Here is a 19,719-nt window from a genome sequence, read left to right on the forward strand (position 1 = left end):
TACTGTTCGTTGATTATATTTGACTTCTTAACTGATAATCATGACTTATTTGGCCAAAATCTTACAAACGTATTTTCTACAAAAGCGATGGTGTTGCGATTTCCAGGCGAGTTTATGCAACAACACTGTATCATAAAAGAAAGTGATAAATGAACAAGCTTCAATAAAAACAATAAACTCAAAATAACTATGCCACAGATTCACATAAAAAGCCACAGAAAACATTGAAATGACACATAATTAGTTAAAATACCACGAACTAGATGTTTAGTATGATACAGTTCATGTCTAGCCTTGAAATTATATTTACAGACTTAAAACGACTTAAAGAAAACAGGAAAGAAACAGAATAAGAATCACAGATCTACTTTGAAGATAAAACAGGCAATCAGCCCAAAAAGAATATAGTTAGTTAAAAAGACACCTGCTTAATCAATAATTATTCTAAAACATCAAATGAAAATTTAAAATATTAACTTTATGGTTAAGGTTTAAGATGGAGAACATTGTGAGTCAGTGCTTTGGATAACTCAGCAAAAAGAAAATACAACTTATATTGCAAATTATAAGTGCCTTGCTCGCTTTAACAAGAGGGAAGAATCATTTTAAAAGCTATCAGGAAAACCTATCAAAAGAAAGGTTGAAAATCCAGAGGCAATCTTTGCTATCATCAGATAGCGCTTCCATGGGTGCAGTATACCAACTTGGCCCTCTATCTTAGCCTAAGCCATCGATTTATCAAAATTTTTCTTTAAAATTCAAACTAGCACATACCCAATATTTGGTAATTAATTAAATAGTAGGGTTAAAAGGAATCCATTTCGTTTCGTCTAAAATTACAAGTGTCGGTTAAAACTAGGGTTATATCATTCAACTTAAGCTTTTTGCGCTTTGGAAACATTGCAAAAATAGACAGCTAGGCCTGACTTCAGCTAATAAACTGGGCTGTAGGAAACGAGAAGTCGTTCTTAATAGTTTGAACAAAAATGATTGGTGCTTAGATGCGATTATCATTCTAGGACCTCCGTAGATCTTAAAAATTGTACAATGTGGATTTAAGTTTGGAGCACGGCAAATATCTATGAGATCAGGGAGTTATGTTTGCCGACCAATCATACTGGCTAATGTGTTTCCTATAAAACGATTTCCAGTCACTTTCAATATTAGCTAAGGGGTTTATCCACCTGAATGCTACCCACAAAGAAACGTCTATAATATTCAAGGCAGCTGCAGGGCCTGTCCACATCAGCGAAAGCTGCCATTTAGATGACCTGCATTGTTAAAATAAGAGTTTCTATAAAATGCCTTAGTACGTAATACACCTATCTTAAACGGGAAGGGAGACAAATGACCTGATGCAATAACCATCAATTATCCATACGTGCCTGTCAAAAGAGCCGAAATTGTCAATTTATGTCCCTCGGTGTGCACTTGGAAGACTGGTACTATTTCTGGGCCAATAGTGGCACTTTGTGGATTGAAATAAAATCCTTTAAAATACGCTACTAAAAACGGGTTAATTTACGCAAACTAAAAACTTTCGTCAAATTTGTCTGCTTTTTCTACCATGATTTTACCATATAAATCGTCTTCGCTAATTTTGATTGCCTTTTCTTTGTTTAAAATAAGCAGTGTATAGAATTTGTATGCAGCTTGCTTTCGGTTGCACTTCTTAGACAAATTCTTAAACTCAGCCTGTTTCTTTTTGGCTAGTTCCTTGTTTAGCGTATGCAACATTTGCTGTGCCCTCTTAGTCCATCGTTTCTGCTCCTGTGCTTCATCAAGCATCGCTGTTGGCTCCTCCCCATCGCGTTGTTCCTCCTCAGTAGCCTGCTCCACTGCAGCCTCTTCCAATTTCTCCTGCTCATCTTCCTTGTTGCCAATGTCATTTTCATCCAAGTTTAACTCGAAATCTTGCTCAGCTTCGGGAACAGGCCCAAGATCCTCAATCGGAGGCAAGTCGTCGATAGGAGGCAGCTCATCAATCAGTGAAGCGTCACCTTAAATTCAAAACAGACGTTTCGATGATATTAAGAGATTCTATGCAAGGGAATCACTGCGAATTTTGCCTCTGCATTGTGTACTGATAAAAGGTTAAGTCTAGATATGGAATCTGAAGTAGGACAGACTACCAAAGTGACTGAGAACTGAAAAACGGGGCCATTTGGAGGTTAGGCTAGTTCCCAACAATGAAACATTCATGTTCATTAAAGGTTAAAACCAATTACATACCAACGACAATATATTGCTTGGATAGCTGATTAGGATTTTGCATTTATACACCAAAACTCGTTTCTCTTGAGAAAAGTGATCAGACAAAACTTAGGATTGATCTTGTAATGAATCAATTAATACAAATCTAGCTGTAATCTCTTTGGTCTACCTGGATAATTTGAAATGACAGCATCATTTTGGCCTTGATCAACTTCCATCGGTTCTTCCTCCTGCGATGATGACTCGGGAGCATCATCAACATTGACCTCAGTGGTCAAATTCCTTCTGAAGGCTTCAAGCAATTTGTTAGAGTGCAGCTCGACACCAGGAAGAGAGAAGAGGGACTTTACTGTTGAAGTATCTTTCAGCCTCATCCTACATTATAAAAAAAGAATATCCTATAGTTTCCTTCAAAGAATATGCTCATCGATTTCAAATATGGCTGGATCAAAAAATGTCACAGATGCTTTGTTGCACATCAGGGTACACATTTGTAAGATTAGCATTCCTAACAGGGTTGACTGCATTAAATTTTCAATGCTTAAAGATTATATCATGTTTGAATGGCATACTATTCTTGGGATACAAAAAATGAAACAAAAGATAGTGACACACTGTTGATACAAAAGAATAGCGACATATGTATATCTGCGCGAGATATGTAGATATACCTCAGTTTTGTTGGCGGTGCAACATTTGCAGCCTGAACAATATCAGATGTATCACTTAGTTGTGCTCTGATCTGATCACCAGTCAAATTCTTCTTGTCATCTACAACAAGCTTCCTTTTGCGTCGCTTCCTTTTGTCTTTCCCAACAGTAACCTCAATTGGCTCAAGGGCAAATGCTTCTTGGTCATTTGGAAGTAGAGTCGTTTCATTTACTGTTTCTGAGTAAAATAAAAGGGAAATTATCAGTTTTAGTCTTAAAATACGATGAACTGTGTCAGGCTAGAATACGTTAGGTATTTTATGGAAAGTAACTAAATCGTTGTTTTGATTAACCCAATCAAAACAAATTTTGTCATGGATTCGCATTAGCATCATTGAATATTTCTGGTGTTGGCTCTTCTTTATTTCTTTGCAACCAAAGTTTCTCTTAAATCATTTCAGTTGCTTTCTTCGCATTTCAGATGACGAATTCACCGCAGCAGTTTTAATAGCTAATTATTAAGAAATGACAAAATTTGTAAGAAGAGTCGTTGATCGATATGGGAAAGCCATGGCTAAGCTGAAAAAAGAAACTTGGCATTGATATACGAGTTGCGATTAGCAGACGCGGAAGAATATTATATAAAAGTTTCTTAAGGAGATCTGCAAAAAATCATGAACTTCTCATAGAACACAACAATCAGCAATGACAAGGAAATATAAAAGGATTTAAGTGGCAAAAAGTTCACGATGATCTTTAAGAAAATGCTGATTATTGGAAAAATGTATAGCAAGAATTGGGCTACCTTGCAGATACACTTTACACTTTACATGAAGTCAACAAAATCAATGATTATAAATGCCTAGTGCATTACACACTGATTACTAACAATGTTCAGTCTTTTAAAAAAACAACAAATCTTTTTACTGTTACAGGCGTATTGATGGTTGAATGCAATCATTTCTTTTTGAAAGATAATACAATCTATTCACAAAGCTAAGTTAAAAAACGCAAGCAGCTTCTTGAAAAGAAAACATTGATGATTGGGATGAAAAATTAGACATTTCTCAAACAGCAAAAAGCATTTATTTTTGATGCAGCAAAAAGATGAAAAATGAAAAAAATAGGTCAAATCAAATTGTTTGAATAAGAGCCAAAAGAAACTACTCACCCACAAGAACTTCAGCTTCTGCATTTTCCTCCTCTGTTGCTTCTTTTTCCTTGTCATCATCTTTTGAAAGTGTTATATCCAGAGGCTCAAGAGTGACGTCATGGGCCAATGGCTCTTCCTCTAACACAGGTGCTGCCTCACCACCTAGCTCCTCAAATCCAGGAACTATTCCCTCGCCTGCACCAAATCCATCAAACAAGTCCATACCTTCTCCACCAAAAGCATCGCCACCAAAGCCATCATCCCTGATTGGTTCATCAAGAGCTATATCTGTTGAATTTTATAGATATATATATTTAAAGACCTAACAGCTGTGTTTGTTTGAATGTACTTAGAAACAAGTCACAGAAACTACACTGTCCAGCATACAAAAGCTGCATAATTTGTCACATAAGTCTGACATGAAAATGCATCACAAAATATTACATGCAAAATTTCATAACTGATCCTCTTTGGTTGTCTATTTCTAATTTACCATGGCTCTTGGCACAATATACGGTATAAACTTTACCACTGGTTGAATGTCTTTAAAATATTAATATCTGAAGGTTTGAGCTATTGGAAGCATCTAAATAATCCATCTGAAATTCTGTTAACATATTTCTTCAATTTTTCAGCTCAATTCTAGATCTTTACATAACAAAGGAAAAGAAGTAAAAGAGAAAAAGAAACAAAGAAAGGAAGCAAAAGGAAGAAAGAACAAGATTGCAAAATAAAATCTTGCTTAAATCCTAGTCCTGTTTAAATTGAAGCAAGTTCTAAACTGTAATGTTACAACAAGGTGCAGGCAATAACAACCTACCCAAAACACTTTTACTTGCAGATAACTTGTCCCCAGTTTCATCTCTTTCATCTTCAATGGTAATTTTTGATGCATCACTTTCTTTGTACACAGATTCATCTAAAGCTGAACCGGATCGAAGGATTTCTTTTTCGTTTGTCTCACCAAATGGCGTGTCACCAAAGAAGTTGTCATCGGTGATAAAATTTGTGCTAACAAGATCTTCCTTCATGGTGATCTCTTCAACTCTGCTTTGGTTACGATTTATTTGTGCTTGTATATCAAAGTTACTAGAACAAAAGGAGAAAAAATTATCAAAAATGAAAAATTGTGGTTTAAGCAGTAAGCTAGGTGACCTTTTTAAACCAATATCAAATAGTTTCTCAATATCAATATTAAAAATTAAAAACATGAGATTAAATTCAAAGATTAAAAGCATCATATTCATGTAGCTATTTCAGGTTAAAAAAGACTGTCTCAGAGTTCCCGATGCCATGAGAGAATTTTTTTCTATATCAAATTTTAATCCTTCAGGTGGGACGAACCAGCAAAAAATTCATGGTGATAGAGGATGCTCTCTTGTCTTTTTGGTTTTGAAACTTTTTTGCAGTAAAGAAAAATAACTTTAGAATGAAAATCTAAATTTTGTTGATTAATAATGCAGAGACATTTTTCGAGCTACAAAGAAATTTACAATTCTTGATGATATAGGCCACGCCATTGTTTTTATTGTGGTTTTTGCCCCATTTGTGTCATGGCGTCATGATAGTGTCTATAGGTGCTTGTATTTGCTAGGTAGAAGAATATACTACACTACAAGTACATCTAGCTAAATCTATGTTTTGCAAAATTTTCCAGCACTTTGGCTAAATATAACACAACAGAGGGTTTCTATTTAAGCCATGCCCAATATCATATTTTGTTGGAAAGTAATGCATATCTCAGTGCCAATTCAACAAACCATTGATATAATCAAACAGACTTTGTCTAATTGTGCCTGCTCACTTCACTTATTAAAAAGAACAACATCTTGCAAATTATCTATCAACATTTATATTGCCCAATTCAACACGGTTGAAGTGATATCATTGCATAAACCTTGTACGAATGTTCACATTGCTGCTCGCAACACCAAGGATTGAGAACAACTATACCACAAGAGTCATTGCATTGGATTAGTGGTTAAGGTTTGGTTGGAAGCATAATATGCAATTTTCCAAAAGTGTTTTACTAATTATATACTTTTTTATTGACAGGCTGATTATCAGGATATTATCATTCAGGACAAAAAAACAGCTAACCAGATAGATTTCCTAGGTGAATATCTATTTAAAATTACCATTATGATACCAGGATTTCGGCAACATGTTGGATCCAGGTATTAATGTTTCAAAATGGAGCAGATTGTTCCAAGAATTTATCAAGAAACACAAATTCATTATATACATAAGCCCAATATTTTATCAATCTCTATTTACATAAAAAATAAAGCCACAAAGAGAAAAAAGTCTACTTACTTTAAATCATTAACAATAGCATCCCATTCTTGGATCTCTGGAAGAGTAATAGCAGCAACTTGGGCTTCACGGCTGTCTTCAGGGAGGTCAACAAGTCCTGGTCTAAATGCCATTTTGATTTTTATCAAAGCTTCTGTGCAATCTGCCAACAGATATTTTGCTTTTCTTGAGTAGATTCTCACTACCCCTAGCAGAAGATGACCAGATGTCCGCAAGGCAATTTTGACCTTTGGAGCAATGATGCTCTCCACAGAGCTTTGTAAATCAGTTTCAAAGACATGAGCCTTGCTAAGCTTCTTTTCCCAATGTGCAGCGAGCCAAATTTTTGCCAAAGGGCCCTTTTTGGCCAGAATAAAGTTGGCATAAAACATTTTGATTTAGTTCACCAGCAACAAATAAGTAGGCGAGATGGCTGGAAATAAAAAACAAACATTCTCTTAGAAAGAGACATGAGTTTAACAAATTATGTATTGGAGCACAAAAATTTTATATATATACTTCATAAAACCTAAATTTTCCTAAGTAAAAAGATATATAACTGATGACCATTTGACATATATATAGTTATAATGAGCAATTTATGATATAAAATAAAGATATATAATTGTGTGTGCAAAATGAGGCACAGCAAGTTATAGATAACTATATACTTGTTACTCAGATATATAAAAATTGACAATGAGTGTCTTGTTTTACTGAGTAAAAGGCTGGAATAAGACAGTCAATGAAAGCTCATGGTTTTTTACTTGTTACAAAGCCTTCTTCTATTAATTGGGCCTTAGGAGATGAGGGAAGAATTTCTTGCTTAAATTTCATAACCTTTCCTTTAGCTAAGGCAAGGTTTTTAACACTAACTGCAATGCAAGACTTTACGTTGATATTTTCCTATAAAAAAGGGTGATAGTACCAAACTAAATACCCTTACTTTAAGCATTGTAAATTTAATTTTAATTGTTATTTTTTTGTTGGTATTGGTTGTAAAAGCTCTGTTTTAATAATGATAAAATGCAAATCCTCACTATAGTTTCAAAATTTTCTACCACTGCAACAGTCATTAGAGCAGCTTTCAACAAAAATTACATATATATTTGACATTTTCATGACAGAAATTTCTTTGTGGCCTTTCAATATAATGTCAAATGTTTTTTATGTCAACATTGACCAAAGATGCTGCCCATAAGCTAGTTCTTGATGAGGTCTGGCACATGCACAGTAATCTCAGCCATATTTTCTGTAAACAAACCTCCTTTTACAACTTCATAAGGTGTGCAGAATAACATCTTTGTAAAAAGCCTTATATCAATAAAGTGCAGATTCAAAGTTTGGCATGCAGCAGTACACTGACCTTGTGCGTGTATCTCCCATACTCTGCAGGCTCACCCATAAGACTATTTCCTATTCATATTTCTTAAATCCACAGTCGTACTAAAAATTTGTTCAAGTTTGCAAGCTGAAGTCTTGTGTGTTAAGAAATCAAAATGTGTGTCGTTTTGGTCTGTCTTCAAACTTGACAGTTGGCAAATCAACAGAGTAATTGTATTGCTGGGACAAGGCAGGTGCCGATCCAACCTTAATTCTGACCTATGCAAAGTTTGTCAAAAAAAGAAGCCATGCGCTTTTGTGTTGAAAACGCCCAAATTTTTCTGGATAAAATCAGTATCACTAGTATTGAATAGGGGTTCCAAAAAGGAACTCTAAGGAAACGATTCGCAAAGAGAAGACCAAGTTTACCTGCAATTCGAAGGAAAAAACCTTCAGATTAACTGTCCACAGTAGGATTCGAAACAGGATCCCCCACATTCTGAAAACATTTGTCTTACCCTAACACTACAAAATAGACACTGCATGGTTGACTGACTTAGCTAGAGGTTTTTTAACAGGGAGAGCAGTGATTGTCAATTTCCATTTCATTGGTTGCAACAAACAGTTGCATAGGTCCACTGTAAACAATTGCATAGGTCAGCTCTGATTTCTATTGGTTGGCTGTATTGCTGCAGAGGTAAGCTCAGCTTCTGATTTGATAAATTAAATCTCACCTATGCTTGCCCCAAAGATTGCAGAGGTGAAGTACACTCTGATTGTCTTACAAGGCATTTGCATAGGTCAAACAAGTGGTGATAGGCTCCTGAAGGACAACAAAGTTTCTGGATTCAGAAAATACGGACCAGATAAAGGCCTAGAATCTAAACTCAACTATTCTGTGCATGGGCCGAAAGATATATAGTCAGCAAAATATAGATTCACATCACCCCTTAGGGAACTATTTAATTTTTTCATGAATTCTGACTGTGCAATGATAAAAATAAATATGAAGGAGTTTAGGTTTGTTTATCTTCAAAAAACGTGCGAAATTATTTCGCTGACGACATTCCTTGAACTTTTTGCTAATTATCGTTGTTTCATTTAGTTCTTAAAAGGTAGGAAATTATTTTAAAAGTGAGCCAAATGTAAACAAAAAAGTTGTCATTAGGCTTTCAACCCTTCTTTTTTTCCTGCACCTCAACTTTCTTGGTCATTCCCTCGGTCGGATTTTTAGCTAAAACAAAACCAACCCCGACAGCGTGTTTCTTCATCTCCCAAAAACGAATATTCATTGAAACCCAAACAATAGCTTGCGCAATTTTCATTCACCAAGATTTTTTATCAGGAGCACTTTCATTGGCCTAGTGGCTTCTTCGATGGAACAGCGGGCTTCCTGTTGTGATTCTCAACAATTCATGAGTGGCTTAACTTGAGACACTTGGTAAAGTCTCATTCAAGTAAGAAAACCAAACTGGGGGATAACTTTTTTTTCCTTACTCTGAATTTGAAAACAAATGGCTCTAACGAAAGTCTGATTTGATACTGACGAATGATAAAGATAGAAGGAAAGAAGGCAGATAATAATTCCCGGGTTTTTCTCCATTGTGCGCTATTCTGCATGCCTAAATTTGAGTCGTTCCATAAGGTGCGATGGCCTAAATTTTCACAAAGAAAAGTAGCCTGTAGTAATGTTGCTCGTGCAGAAAGAGAGAAAAGCCGATAAGACTGTCTTTACATAAGCATGTAGATTATACAGCAAAGAATGTGCTTGTAGTACTTTTATTTTATTAGGAAGTACCAAAAAGCTGAGGAAACAATTTTTACTTAAATCGTTACATAAGGGGCTACGTGACTCTATGCCCTGTCTTCTGCATGTTGTTGGTATCAATGGGGACAGATCTAGGTCAGACGTTGCTAAAGAATTTGCCAAAGAAACTATTGATTAAAAATGTTGATAGTTTCCATTTTATTTTGTTGCTGCAAAAATCTGACTTATGCTTCTGCATAGGTTGCTGTAGTCTGAATCCGCCTCTGCAAGGAGTAACCTTTCCACAAACAAGCAAACGAGCAAAAACAAGGAGCTTGACCCTGGAGGGCATTTTTGAGACTGAGCAAATCTATTGATTGAGGCTTCCTATGCAACGTATTTCTATACAAATTAAGATGTTATTCTTGTTGAATCTAAAACATTATACTAACGTCATTCGCGAAAGTCTTGTGTTAATCCATAAACGATTAGGCCCAAGCTTTATAGGCCTAGACAAAGTTTTCTGACAGTATATATAACGATATTTACCTGAAAACCAAGCCAATAACAGTTTTCAAATATCTTCCGGGAGCTTGAAGGTAGTCTTCATTTGCGGAACATTTGTTTTTATGGTCAGTTCATTTGTAAACTGAGATATTAAGACTTAGTTCTCAAACATCAAAGTTTTCCAAAAATGGCGGGCTGTTCCAGTTGACGAATATCGCGTTTCACAATTGGGTTTCCCGCTTCAAAGGAGTCACGTGACAAAAATGGCAGTGATAACAGTTTTTGAATTTTCAAGAAATTTTTGAAAAAAGCTTTGATTTCAAGATATTCATCTACAAGAATCGCAGACCTTGCTTGCTTCGAAGATATAGTGAAAAGAAAGCTTGTCTATCAATTTTTTGTAGTAGAGTTGATAGCTCCTAGCCCTGATGGAAAGGGAAAATGGGATTTTGTATAGAAAGTAATGCTCTGTTCATCTCTCGATGTGGATTTGAAAAAGCAAGGCAAGAATATACATGATGAAGACATAGCCAGTGGCGGATCCAGACTACCGCCATTACCGCTCGAGCGGTAGTCAGATTATTCAAAAAATTATAGAAACAAGGATCATTCTCATGTTTATCCTACTACTTTAATTAAACCATAATTAATTATTGAAAATATTTGATCGCGCTGCAAACCAAGCCTTTCTTCCTAGGAACATGCCTGAAATTTCCACAGAGACAGAAATATTTTGTAATCCTTATCGCTATGGAAATTGCGTGCCACATGTTTGCAAATAGAAGGCTAGCATGGGGGGATGATGAAATCATGGCTTGCTAGCTAGGGGGGTTGAGTCGGTGTAGAGCGGATTCGAGCTTCACTGAGCGGTAGTCAGCTTGCCTAAACCAATCAAATCGTCAGAAATCACTGCCAACCTGGGGGGATGCATACAAATTTTGTTGACAACCAATGAACAACCGAGTTGACTACCGCTCAGATGGGGGGTTGAAGTAGTACTGCCGCTCAACGCGGCTCAAACGTTACAGAAAGATGGGGGGATGCCTACATATTCTGCAAGTGGGCAAACTGTAACTTCAAAGCCGATGTGACCCATTATTCTGTACAATACACAACTATTCGTAGGAATATATTTTAAAAGAATATTAAATTAAAAGTCAGGCCCACAATAATCGCCAAAAGTATGATTCTTTGTTTAACAAAAGTTGCTCTCAATAATTGCAAATTTTATCTAGCTTTTTAAACTTAGTAATTTTCAACAGGTCTGATTTTCATAAGTAATTGTCCGACTAAATGCGAGTTTTAGGCGACACTTCGAAATTCTGCCAAATTGTTCTTTTTTCCTAATTCGATGGTGTTCCTCGTCTAAATGCCGTAAATTTTTTTAGAATATCCATCCTCAGAATATTGAATAAGATTATTTATTTCTTCTCAAGCTTGTTGTAAGGATACATGAAATTTAAGTAAAGCACCGCTTGTATCTTGAAAATGGTCTACATAAGAAATTATAGAAAGCAATAATCGTTTTAGAAAACCGGGTGTGACCAAGAAATGGGTGTGGTCTAAAGGGTGTGGTCAACCCTCTATCTCATTTCGGCGGTAGTCAGATTTTTGGCTGGATCCGCCACTGATAGCAAGTCATATTTCTCAACCGAAACCCGACTGTTGTGGCTTACAACAATCTAAATCGATTAACTCATCAAAAATTTATATTAAAGACGAAATGAGATTAATACAAGAGCTCAAAGTAAGAAAAAGCTATTCTCTACAATCTGCTTTCTGGTTTTATAATCAGAACTTTTTACAAAAATTACAACATACAAAAAATTAGATAGCAATTGATATACAGTCACTGAAAGATTGAGGAGCAAAAATAGACTAGAAAAACTATGAATAGGACAACGAAACTACTTATGATGTTACCTTCTAGCTGGGAAGGCTTGTTATAAAAACAAATAGGGGAAGTTTCTGGCAACTTGGCTCAAATTGTAACTGAACTCAATAATCAAATTGAAATTTTAATTTGATTCAGATTGAGTTGCTTTTAACTTTAACCGCGTGATATTCATTATGATGATGCATGATGACGTCATTTTAAACTATAGCTTTAAAAAAATTTAACTTGAAAAAGATCCTTCCATTTTTATGTTTTAGTCGGGTGTCAAGCTTGAAGGACGAGCTTCATTGCAAACTATATCGCTCAGCCTCTTAGAATTTGCTAAAATGCGTATAATTTTATACTTTACGCTCTTCTAAAGGAATTCTTAGGAAAGCAGTAAATATGCATAAATAATTTTCAGAAAAAAGCCATCCCTGATTTTAACAGAAAAATGTATGACATATAAATGCTTTAATGCATTTACCACAACAAATGCTTTCTTTCTTGCAAAGGCAAAAAGTTTGACTTGCTTTCAGAGATTTTTCACTCCGCAATTCGTCAACTGGCAGTTTATACAAATATTAACGGTTATGGGGATGAAAATTATATTTACAAAAAGCCAATAACTATTTCTATAAACTGTGTTTATTGTATTAATCGCTCTTGTCCGTTGAATCACTGGCAGTCCAACGCTTTTTTAAGATTATCGAAGGTTTGTTGTCTGGAACCTCTACTGTTCTTCTAGAGACATGGAGGTCAGCCCTCGACCGGTCCAGATCTCCAAATATTATGTCATCGTTGATAATAGCATTCTGGGTATCACGTTTCGCATGCGCAGAACTGCGTGCGTAAATATAGGCAAGCATCGGAGGTGATTCTTTGGTCGTTTTGACAGCGACTGCTTCGCACAGCTCCTCACTTTTACACTCGACCGTGAAGCAATTATTGCGAAGCATAAATGCCAGATCGCAAAGTTTTGACAAACAACATATTTTGATGCACTGGCGAAAATCTTCCATGATTCCGCGGTCTCTGAACTTCCCAGCCTTAATCCCTCCTCGGAGAGTGACGTTTTTGATGATCTCACTGTTCGTGCAGCCAACATCATCTCCAATCAAACTCAGACTTGGAAATCTCTGGGCTTGAAAATCCTCTTCTCTACCAGCAAAATGTTTCGACTCACTTAGATCCAAAGTTGCATTGCTCGAATCGTTTTTTGGATTTTCTGTGGTCAAATAACTTTCACCATCACCAGATTCTTCGGATGCAATAACCGAGCTGTCTGAGTTATTCCTTTCAAGTTCCTTTACTAATTCTTGAACATCGCCTCTGGTAGGTGCCTCTCCCAGCTGATCATTACTATCAACTGGAATTTTAGCTGCACCTTCTTCTATTGGCAATGAATGGATATCGCTCTTCTCAATACCTTTCAAATGGTCAAGACCAGGCATCTTCAAATTCATTTTTACAAACTTATCAGCTGAGTTTCTAATTGGAAATCGCTCTACTGACTTTTTTCCAGTCAACTGTCCTAACGTAGTTGTTACTGGCAGTGAACTGTTTTGTCTATTAGTATGATGAGTGTATGATTTTGACGCTAGGCCTGTTGTTATGAATTCCACCATTTCATGAAGAGAACTTGGTTTATGTTGGGAGGCAAATACACTCTTTGAGGGCCTAGTCTCTTTCAGAGAGGCCTTAAAAGTATCAGGTTTATTTTCGAAATGCTTCATCAAAGTCCTGTCAGCCAGCCCTGGAGGTTTTATGCTGACGTGGTAATTCTTTGTTGGGAGAACAGTTTTCAAAAGACCAGCATTCTGCTTTACTTTTCCTGTTCCGTGTTTGTATGTTGGTTTTGTTAACGACATTGGCCTAACGAAAGATGGCACTGGATGCTTTGAAGCTGCAAGAGAAAATAGACGCTGTCATCTTAGGCCGCAGATGATACATGTTATGCATTCAATTGATGCATAACATGCAGCAAATGTATTCTAGATCCAACACCAAACAATATCAACAAGATAATATGCAGTCAATAATTTTTCACAAGGTACACATGAAGGTATTTGCAAAGGTGAATTATCATATCATTTCAAACAAATTGCAGTTTGTCCTTAAGTTAAATATTGTCGTTTCGCAACTAACAGTGGTCAATAGAACTGCAATAAAGGCAGCAAGTCATGGCTGTAATAACACTATATTGCTAACTCAAATATTGCTATCACATAAATACTAAACTTATAAATATTAAATTTGTTAAAATGTTTCTTATGTTCTTTTCTAAACCCGCCCTTTTCTGTCCAGTACTTAATGTACTAGCATAAAACAGAACAACATGACATCGAATATAAAAGTACCTTTCTTTTTCTGCTTTCTATCTCTATATACAAAGGCGATTTTTGGATTGTAGCTCGAAGATGTTGGTATTGGTTTCTTCTCACACAGCTCGTCCTTCTGACATGATACCGTAAAACAGGCATCCTTCAGCATCATTGCAGCATTGCAATCAGCTTGTCTGCAGCATTTTTCAATGCAGGTTTCCATGCTCCCAACTTTGCCATGAGGAGTAAAGTTTCCCGCACTCATACCCCCTCTAAGCGTGACGTCATATGAAATAACTCCTGCATGGCAAGAGCCATCGACTGATATCAGGTTTTTTGATGCAACTGAGAAAGAAGATAGATGATTTTTAGAAAATCTGTTGCCGGAGTAAGACTTGGCAAGGTCAGATTCTGATGTCAGCTGCGAAGTTTGAATCCATAAAGAAGCAATATATTAAAGTTGCAGTTGGTAACGTATACATACACCTTTTGTTATATTGGTAACATATACCTTTTTTTATAAGTATGGAGAAAAATTGAGATTTTCATATGTAGGGTTCTTGTCGCAACTAATAATGCCCAATGGCGAGGCTAAACCCTTTTTGCAAGATGCAAATTATTATAAACATACAAACTCAAATGAAAAAAAAACCGATTTTTGCAATCACTTAATGCCAAAGGGAGGAATCAGGTTGCGAAAGACAAGACGAACTCAGTTCTCAATCAGTAATCATTGGTTTCAGCCTTTTAAAAGAGTTTGTGGGTTTGAAGGTTTCATCAGATCGATGCACAAAATGTCACAGCCTAGATTGTCCTTTCTGCGTCTAGAAATCATCGCTATGAGACACAATATATACATTTTGTAATTACTAATCTATAGCTATGCATGTTAGCCATGCATCAGTATAAAGAAGCCAATCAGCTCACCTTCTTCAGTCCTGCTGGTAATGTAAGATATCCTCGGATTAAGAGAAATCAATGCACCTGACTTTTTAGCATGCACTGGGGTGCATAGATCTTCTTGTACACAGGCCACTGCGTAGCAGTTCTTCTCAAGCATGAATGCAGCGTCACAATTTTTATCTCCGCAGCACAGGCGTATACAGGCTGACATGTTGGGTACTTTTCCAAGGTCAGTAAAGTTCCCTGCCTTGTATCCACCACGGAGAGTTGAGTTGTAAAAGATTTGGCTGTTTTTGCACATTAACTTAGAGTCCAGAGTGTGTAATGCCTGCAGTTTCGTTGCTGCAAAACATAAACATTCTTGAAAACCCCGACTGAGCATACTGTTGCCAATTACAGGTTTTTGAAGAGGCAGTTGGACTAACACTTAGAAAATTAATCAACATTTTTTAATAAAGCTGTTACTTTTATGGCCTATCATCAAAAAATTATTTTCAAATCTTTATTTTCAAATTTCGAATGATAATGAGAGAACGATGAACAAAGATTCATCCCTCCCCCAAGTTCCCAATTTCAATAAAAAGCATCACGAGGCATGAACACCAGTAAAAAATCTTGTCTGTTGTTTATGCATAAGTAATCCCCTTCCCCCTTGAAGTCCGTCGCAAAGTTAAACATATCAATTCAACTGCATACCTGTTTCTTCTTGCAGGTCGCCAGTGTGTCTCATAACATACGCAACACTGGGCTGGTACCTGTTGCTTATTGCCTTGACTACTTGGCATAGTTCCATGGTATAACAGGCCACTAGAAAGCAGCTTTGGTTGATCATCATTGCCAAATCACATCTCTCAGCCACGCAGCAAAGTTTTGTGCAAATGACCATATTATCCACCTTTCCTACATCAGTAAAATTCCCAGCCTTTAGGCCACCTCTAAGAGTCACTCCAACTTTCATCCTGGTCGCAGAGCATTTCAGGTTTTTCGGCTCGTGAACCTTTTGGGCTAAGATTAAGAACATTTCAAAATTTACAATATTAATCAGAAAGAAGAATTAATGTTTATCAAAAGAGATAAAAATCTCAGGATTGGTGCCTATGTATTATTCAACTTTAACGATCTTTTATGCCACTGCAAATATTCTTACTAGCAGAGTTAGTCCCAGTACAAACTTTATAATCTCAAAGCGAATTTGCCATAATCTCAAAGTATCGCAGATATTGATTGGTATGAAGATTGATTGCAATTTTCCATAAACAAAACATCACTTCCAAAAGCTCATTAACACCATTTTCCTTTATTTCCTCGATAATATCAACCGTATAATGTAAAAATTATCAACTTGTGAACAAAACTTTGGCATTGAATTTGATTTACAGAAATTGTGTAGGTAAATCAGAAAATCAGGAAATTTGTTGTTCTTTAGGACTTACTTCCTTCTCCTTTAAAAGTAACATGGGAGACAAAGATTTGTTCCGATGGAAAACCTTTCGTCGGAATAGATTGGCACTGCTCTTCACTGAAACACTGAACGCCATAGCAATTTCTTCCTGTCATAAATGCAACATCGCAGCCTTTTTCCTCACAGCACAGCTCAACACACAATTTCATAGCTACGTACTGGGCCAACTTTCTGAAATATCCTGCCCTTATTCCCCCACGGAGTGTCACATTATGTTCTATCTCACTTTGGCCACAAGATCCTTCACTTTCAGAACTGCTTTTCAAAGATGACGGACTTCGGACTCGTAGTTCACGACGCAGCAAATCTAACAAAGAATCAAATAATTTCTTAGTTGATATTGTAAGATTTCTTCGCCTTTAGGCTTGCTCCGAGATCTTTGTAATTTTTTTAACAGCACTGGCTTTATTTCTGCGACTTTCTACCTTAATAAAAAACATTGGCTTCAAGTATGGATTTGAAGTCATCGCAAGTAAGATTTGACGAGCAATAACGGTAGCTAGGTTTCAGTCTAAAAACGTAACGCTCTTCACTTGCACATCCTTAGTCATTTTGTGGTCTTTTTCAGCTCTATTCTTGTAAGAATTTAAGTCACTTTAGGAGTCTTCGATTTTTGGAAGATCATGAATATATTTAAGTTTTAAAAATGAATATATTTCTGCAAATACGAAGAGGTTCTGCATCATTGAGTGTATTAGAAAATAAATTTATCAAATATACACTGAATAATCAACAGAGTGAAAAGGAGGGAAGCAAAGTGGAATTGAAATCAACTGCATCTTGAGTGAGTAATATTGCAGTTAATAGTAAAAGACGCATCTACTCATGAATGAGAAACATTGAAACAATTAGCAGATTAAGAAAAAGTAACATTTAATGTCGACGTAACTAGAATATATCGTGAAGTATTTGAAGGAGAAAAATAAAAATATCGAATGATTTGTTTATACCTGGCTTAAGTGACTGGTAAGAATACTGGCCAGAAGTGAACGAGCAAGCAAAACCTAGAGCTGCAATTATTGCAAACCAACGCAACAAGATCATCACGTTCACATCTTCCCATCAAATGTGTGCCAAATCTTCCATACACATTCTTCATCTGCTCATAGCCGCTTTAACGACGGGCCAAATTTCCATTTCGCAAGGGATTTACTTAGGCCACGAGGAGAAAAAGCCTAGCTGCTTCAAAAAGAGAAGATGAATTAATTCATGCTTGATGATGTAATTGCATATGACAGCGAAGAAGCTGTGGTTGCCAGTGAAACTCGCATGAGCGTGTTACCACGTGCGCCTGTGAGCACGGCAGTCAATGAATCACGGGAACAACACTGAATGCATGGTTGCCGTGTTGATAAAGAGATCGGCTGCACAGACGCACAGGGCCTTTGCGCTTGGACCCGGAGCTGTGCAATCTTCCTGATATCAAAATGATAAGAAAGTAATGCAATATTTTCAAAAAATTTCAATCATCCTTTAAAATTGCTCAACAGACCTAAAAAATCAAGTCAAACTTCACATATAATAAAAAATTTGTGTGCACTGCAACAATCATGCTTTCGTTTTCATTTTCATCGCATAGTGTTCAAGATTTGGCAAGAAAAGAAACATACAAATTTTAGGCTATAGAAATTTTGATGCAATTCTAATCACCTGTGCTTTGGACTTGCGAAATTGATTCAGTTTATTAACTTTTTAAATTGAACTCAAATATAAACCAAAAATTAACCTCTCTTATTAAGAATCCAGCTCGATACTGGTTTAATAAATTGTCATAAAAAGTTATTCCAGGATGACACAGGAAACCGGCCAACTCCCCAATCCTAAATATACAGTTGAATCCTGTTAAGTCGGACCTCAAAGGGACAAATGTCCGCCTTATTCGGGGAAAGTCTTTTGACATTAATACGTTAGGAAAATCCTATGTAAATTGAAAATCAACCCGACTGAGTAGAAGTCTGAGTTTCCGGCATACAACTTAACGGAATTCAACCATAAGCACATCTGGATAGGCTCTTTCATAGGAATGGATCAGACGTTTTTGGTTTATATGCAGAAAAACGATTATTACACTGTTTGGTTGACTTGCAGAAAAATTCACTGGCTACAGCACGCGCGGTTGATTGGGGGCATTCATGGCTACTGACCAGCCAATTCGCATGCTCGAAAGCGGGTTCCCTATTCACTCACTATCTAACATTCTTTGGAATCAACATAGATACAAAGATTCTTCCAAACAACAGTGTGCATATCACACAAAAGATTCCAAGCGTATTTGTGACTGCAGGAAGGGCACTTATCGAACTTGAATGTTTGTAACCCTGTCTCTGCTTGTTGCTGGCGATCTTATGTCGTTATCTAGACCCAATGGCTACGCTGAATACAGATAACTTAATTCAATTTGATCTAGCCCTGCACTTAGCTTTTTTTTTAAAATCAATTTTCATCTACTATTATGTCACATGTAAAATCCTAGAAAATCTCTTCCTAACATAGATTTCCAACCCTCCTTTCCCTGTTTCAAATCTTACTGTTAATGTATTTGTCAAAGATACCTTTGGATCTGCCAAATATCAAAGTAGCAAGGAAAATTGTTTAGAATAATGTTGCGTTTGAATCATCTTATGATTAAACAATTTCAGGACAAAAACTATTCAGAACTTAGATTTTATTCTTTTTTTTCATTTTGCAAAGCTGATTTGCACAAACACAGGCGATGAGCACGCATTTACAACGGTTACAGAGCCATTTTTGGGATTGTTTTCGATTTGGCGTTGGTTTACTTAAGTGAGAATCACAAACTGACGGGAGAAAATACGAATTCCAAGTTTCAGATGAAAACATAGCTCTTTCTCGTTTCTCGAAAAAAGATGTTTCTGTTGTGAGCGTTTCAAGAGAAAATCTACCTTATTTCAAGAAAATTACGCGGTACACCAAATATCGCGGAACAAATTAATGCGATCGCAAATTAACTCGAATTGCGAGATTGGATTTCAAAACATGTGGTAATTAACGCGGATGAACAAAATTTAAATGTTCTAATGGTATTTAATTAACAGAAATTTTGGATGTCAGCAAACTTTTTTCAACTAAAATACATTCAAATTCAGTACAGGGAAAAACAAAAAGATAGCAAAAAAAACTTGAAGTCGACGTGTGTTGGAGATTCCAATAAAATCATCAGTTACGTGGTATGAGCCTGCAAAATTGTCGATTTTAGGCATAAAGGCCGAGTTTCCCTTGACCAGAAAGTATTTTGATGACTTGA

At 36.3% G+C, this 19,719-nt stretch overlaps 2 protein-coding genes across 2 annotated transcripts; both read right to left on the minus strand.

Annotated features, from left to right (window-relative positions):
- Positions 1-146: 146 nt before the first annotated feature.
- Positions 147-10,117, minus strand: LOC135690015 (double-strand-break repair protein rad21 homolog). Its single transcript, XM_065207419.2, has 7 exons — positions 9,932-10,117; positions 6,334-6,745; positions 4,838-5,106; positions 4,036-4,305; positions 2,886-3,102; positions 2,384-2,589; positions 147-2,000 (listed from the first exon to the last, which is right to left on the minus strand). The coding sequence occupies exons 2-7, from the start codon at positions 6,702-6,704 to the stop codon at positions 1,531-1,533; spliced, it is 1,803 nt and encodes a 600-aa protein (XP_065063491.2). The 5' UTR covers positions 6,705-6,745; positions 9,932-10,117; the 3' UTR covers positions 147-1,530.
- A 1,514-nt stretch (positions 10,118-11,631) lies between these two features.
- Positions 11,632-17,830, minus strand: LOC135690013 (uncharacterized). The gene is made up of 6 exons (XM_065207415.2): positions 17,405-17,830; positions 16,426-16,761; positions 15,689-15,997; positions 15,017-15,334; positions 14,126-14,434; positions 11,632-13,671 (listed from the first exon to the last, which is right to left on the minus strand). Exons 1-6 carry the CDS (start codon positions 17,496-17,498, stop codon positions 12,422-12,424), a joined length of 2,616 nt encoding a protein of 871 aa, XP_065063487.2. The 5' UTR covers positions 17,499-17,830; the 3' UTR covers positions 11,632-12,421.
- Between the last annotated feature and the right edge of the window lie 1,889 nt (positions 17,831-19,719).

This window comes from Rhopilema esculentum, chromosome 5 (assembly GCF_057945365.1).
Source record: "Rhopilema esculentum isolate cy_ngs chromosome 5, ASM5794536v1, whole genome shotgun sequence".
Classification (NCBI taxonomy): Eukaryota; Metazoa; Cnidaria; class Scyphozoa; order Rhizostomeae; family Rhizostomatidae; genus Rhopilema; species Rhopilema esculentum.

Excerpts from the sequence above, each read along its gene's own strand:
- LOC135690015 (XM_065207419.2), bottom strand. The coding sequence starts at position 6,704 with ATGTTTTATGCCAACTTTATTCTGGCCAAAAAGGGCCCTTTGGCAAAA. Across the intron at positions 3,103-4,035 it reads AGAAGCTGAAGTTCTTGTGG|AAACAGTAAATGAAACGACT; the intron begins GTGAGTAGTTTC and ends TATTTTACTCAG. Across the intron at positions 2,590-2,885 it reads GCACCGCCAACAAAACTGAG|GATGAGGCTGAAAGATACTT; the intron begins GTATATCTACAT and ends TTTATAATGTAG.
- LOC135690013 (XM_065207415.2), bottom strand. The coding sequence starts at position 17,498 with ATGATCTTGTTGCGTTGGTTTGCAATAATTGCAGCTCTAGGTTTTGCT. Across the intron at positions 14,435-15,016 it reads TACCAGCAGGACTGAAGAAG|TTGCATCAAAAAACCTGATA; the intron begins GTGAGCTGATTG and ends CTTCTTTCTCAG. Across the intron at positions 13,672-14,125 it reads TAGAAAGCAGAAAAAGAAAG|CTTCAAAGCATCCAGTGCCA; the intron begins GTACTTTTATAT and ends TTTCTCTTGCAG.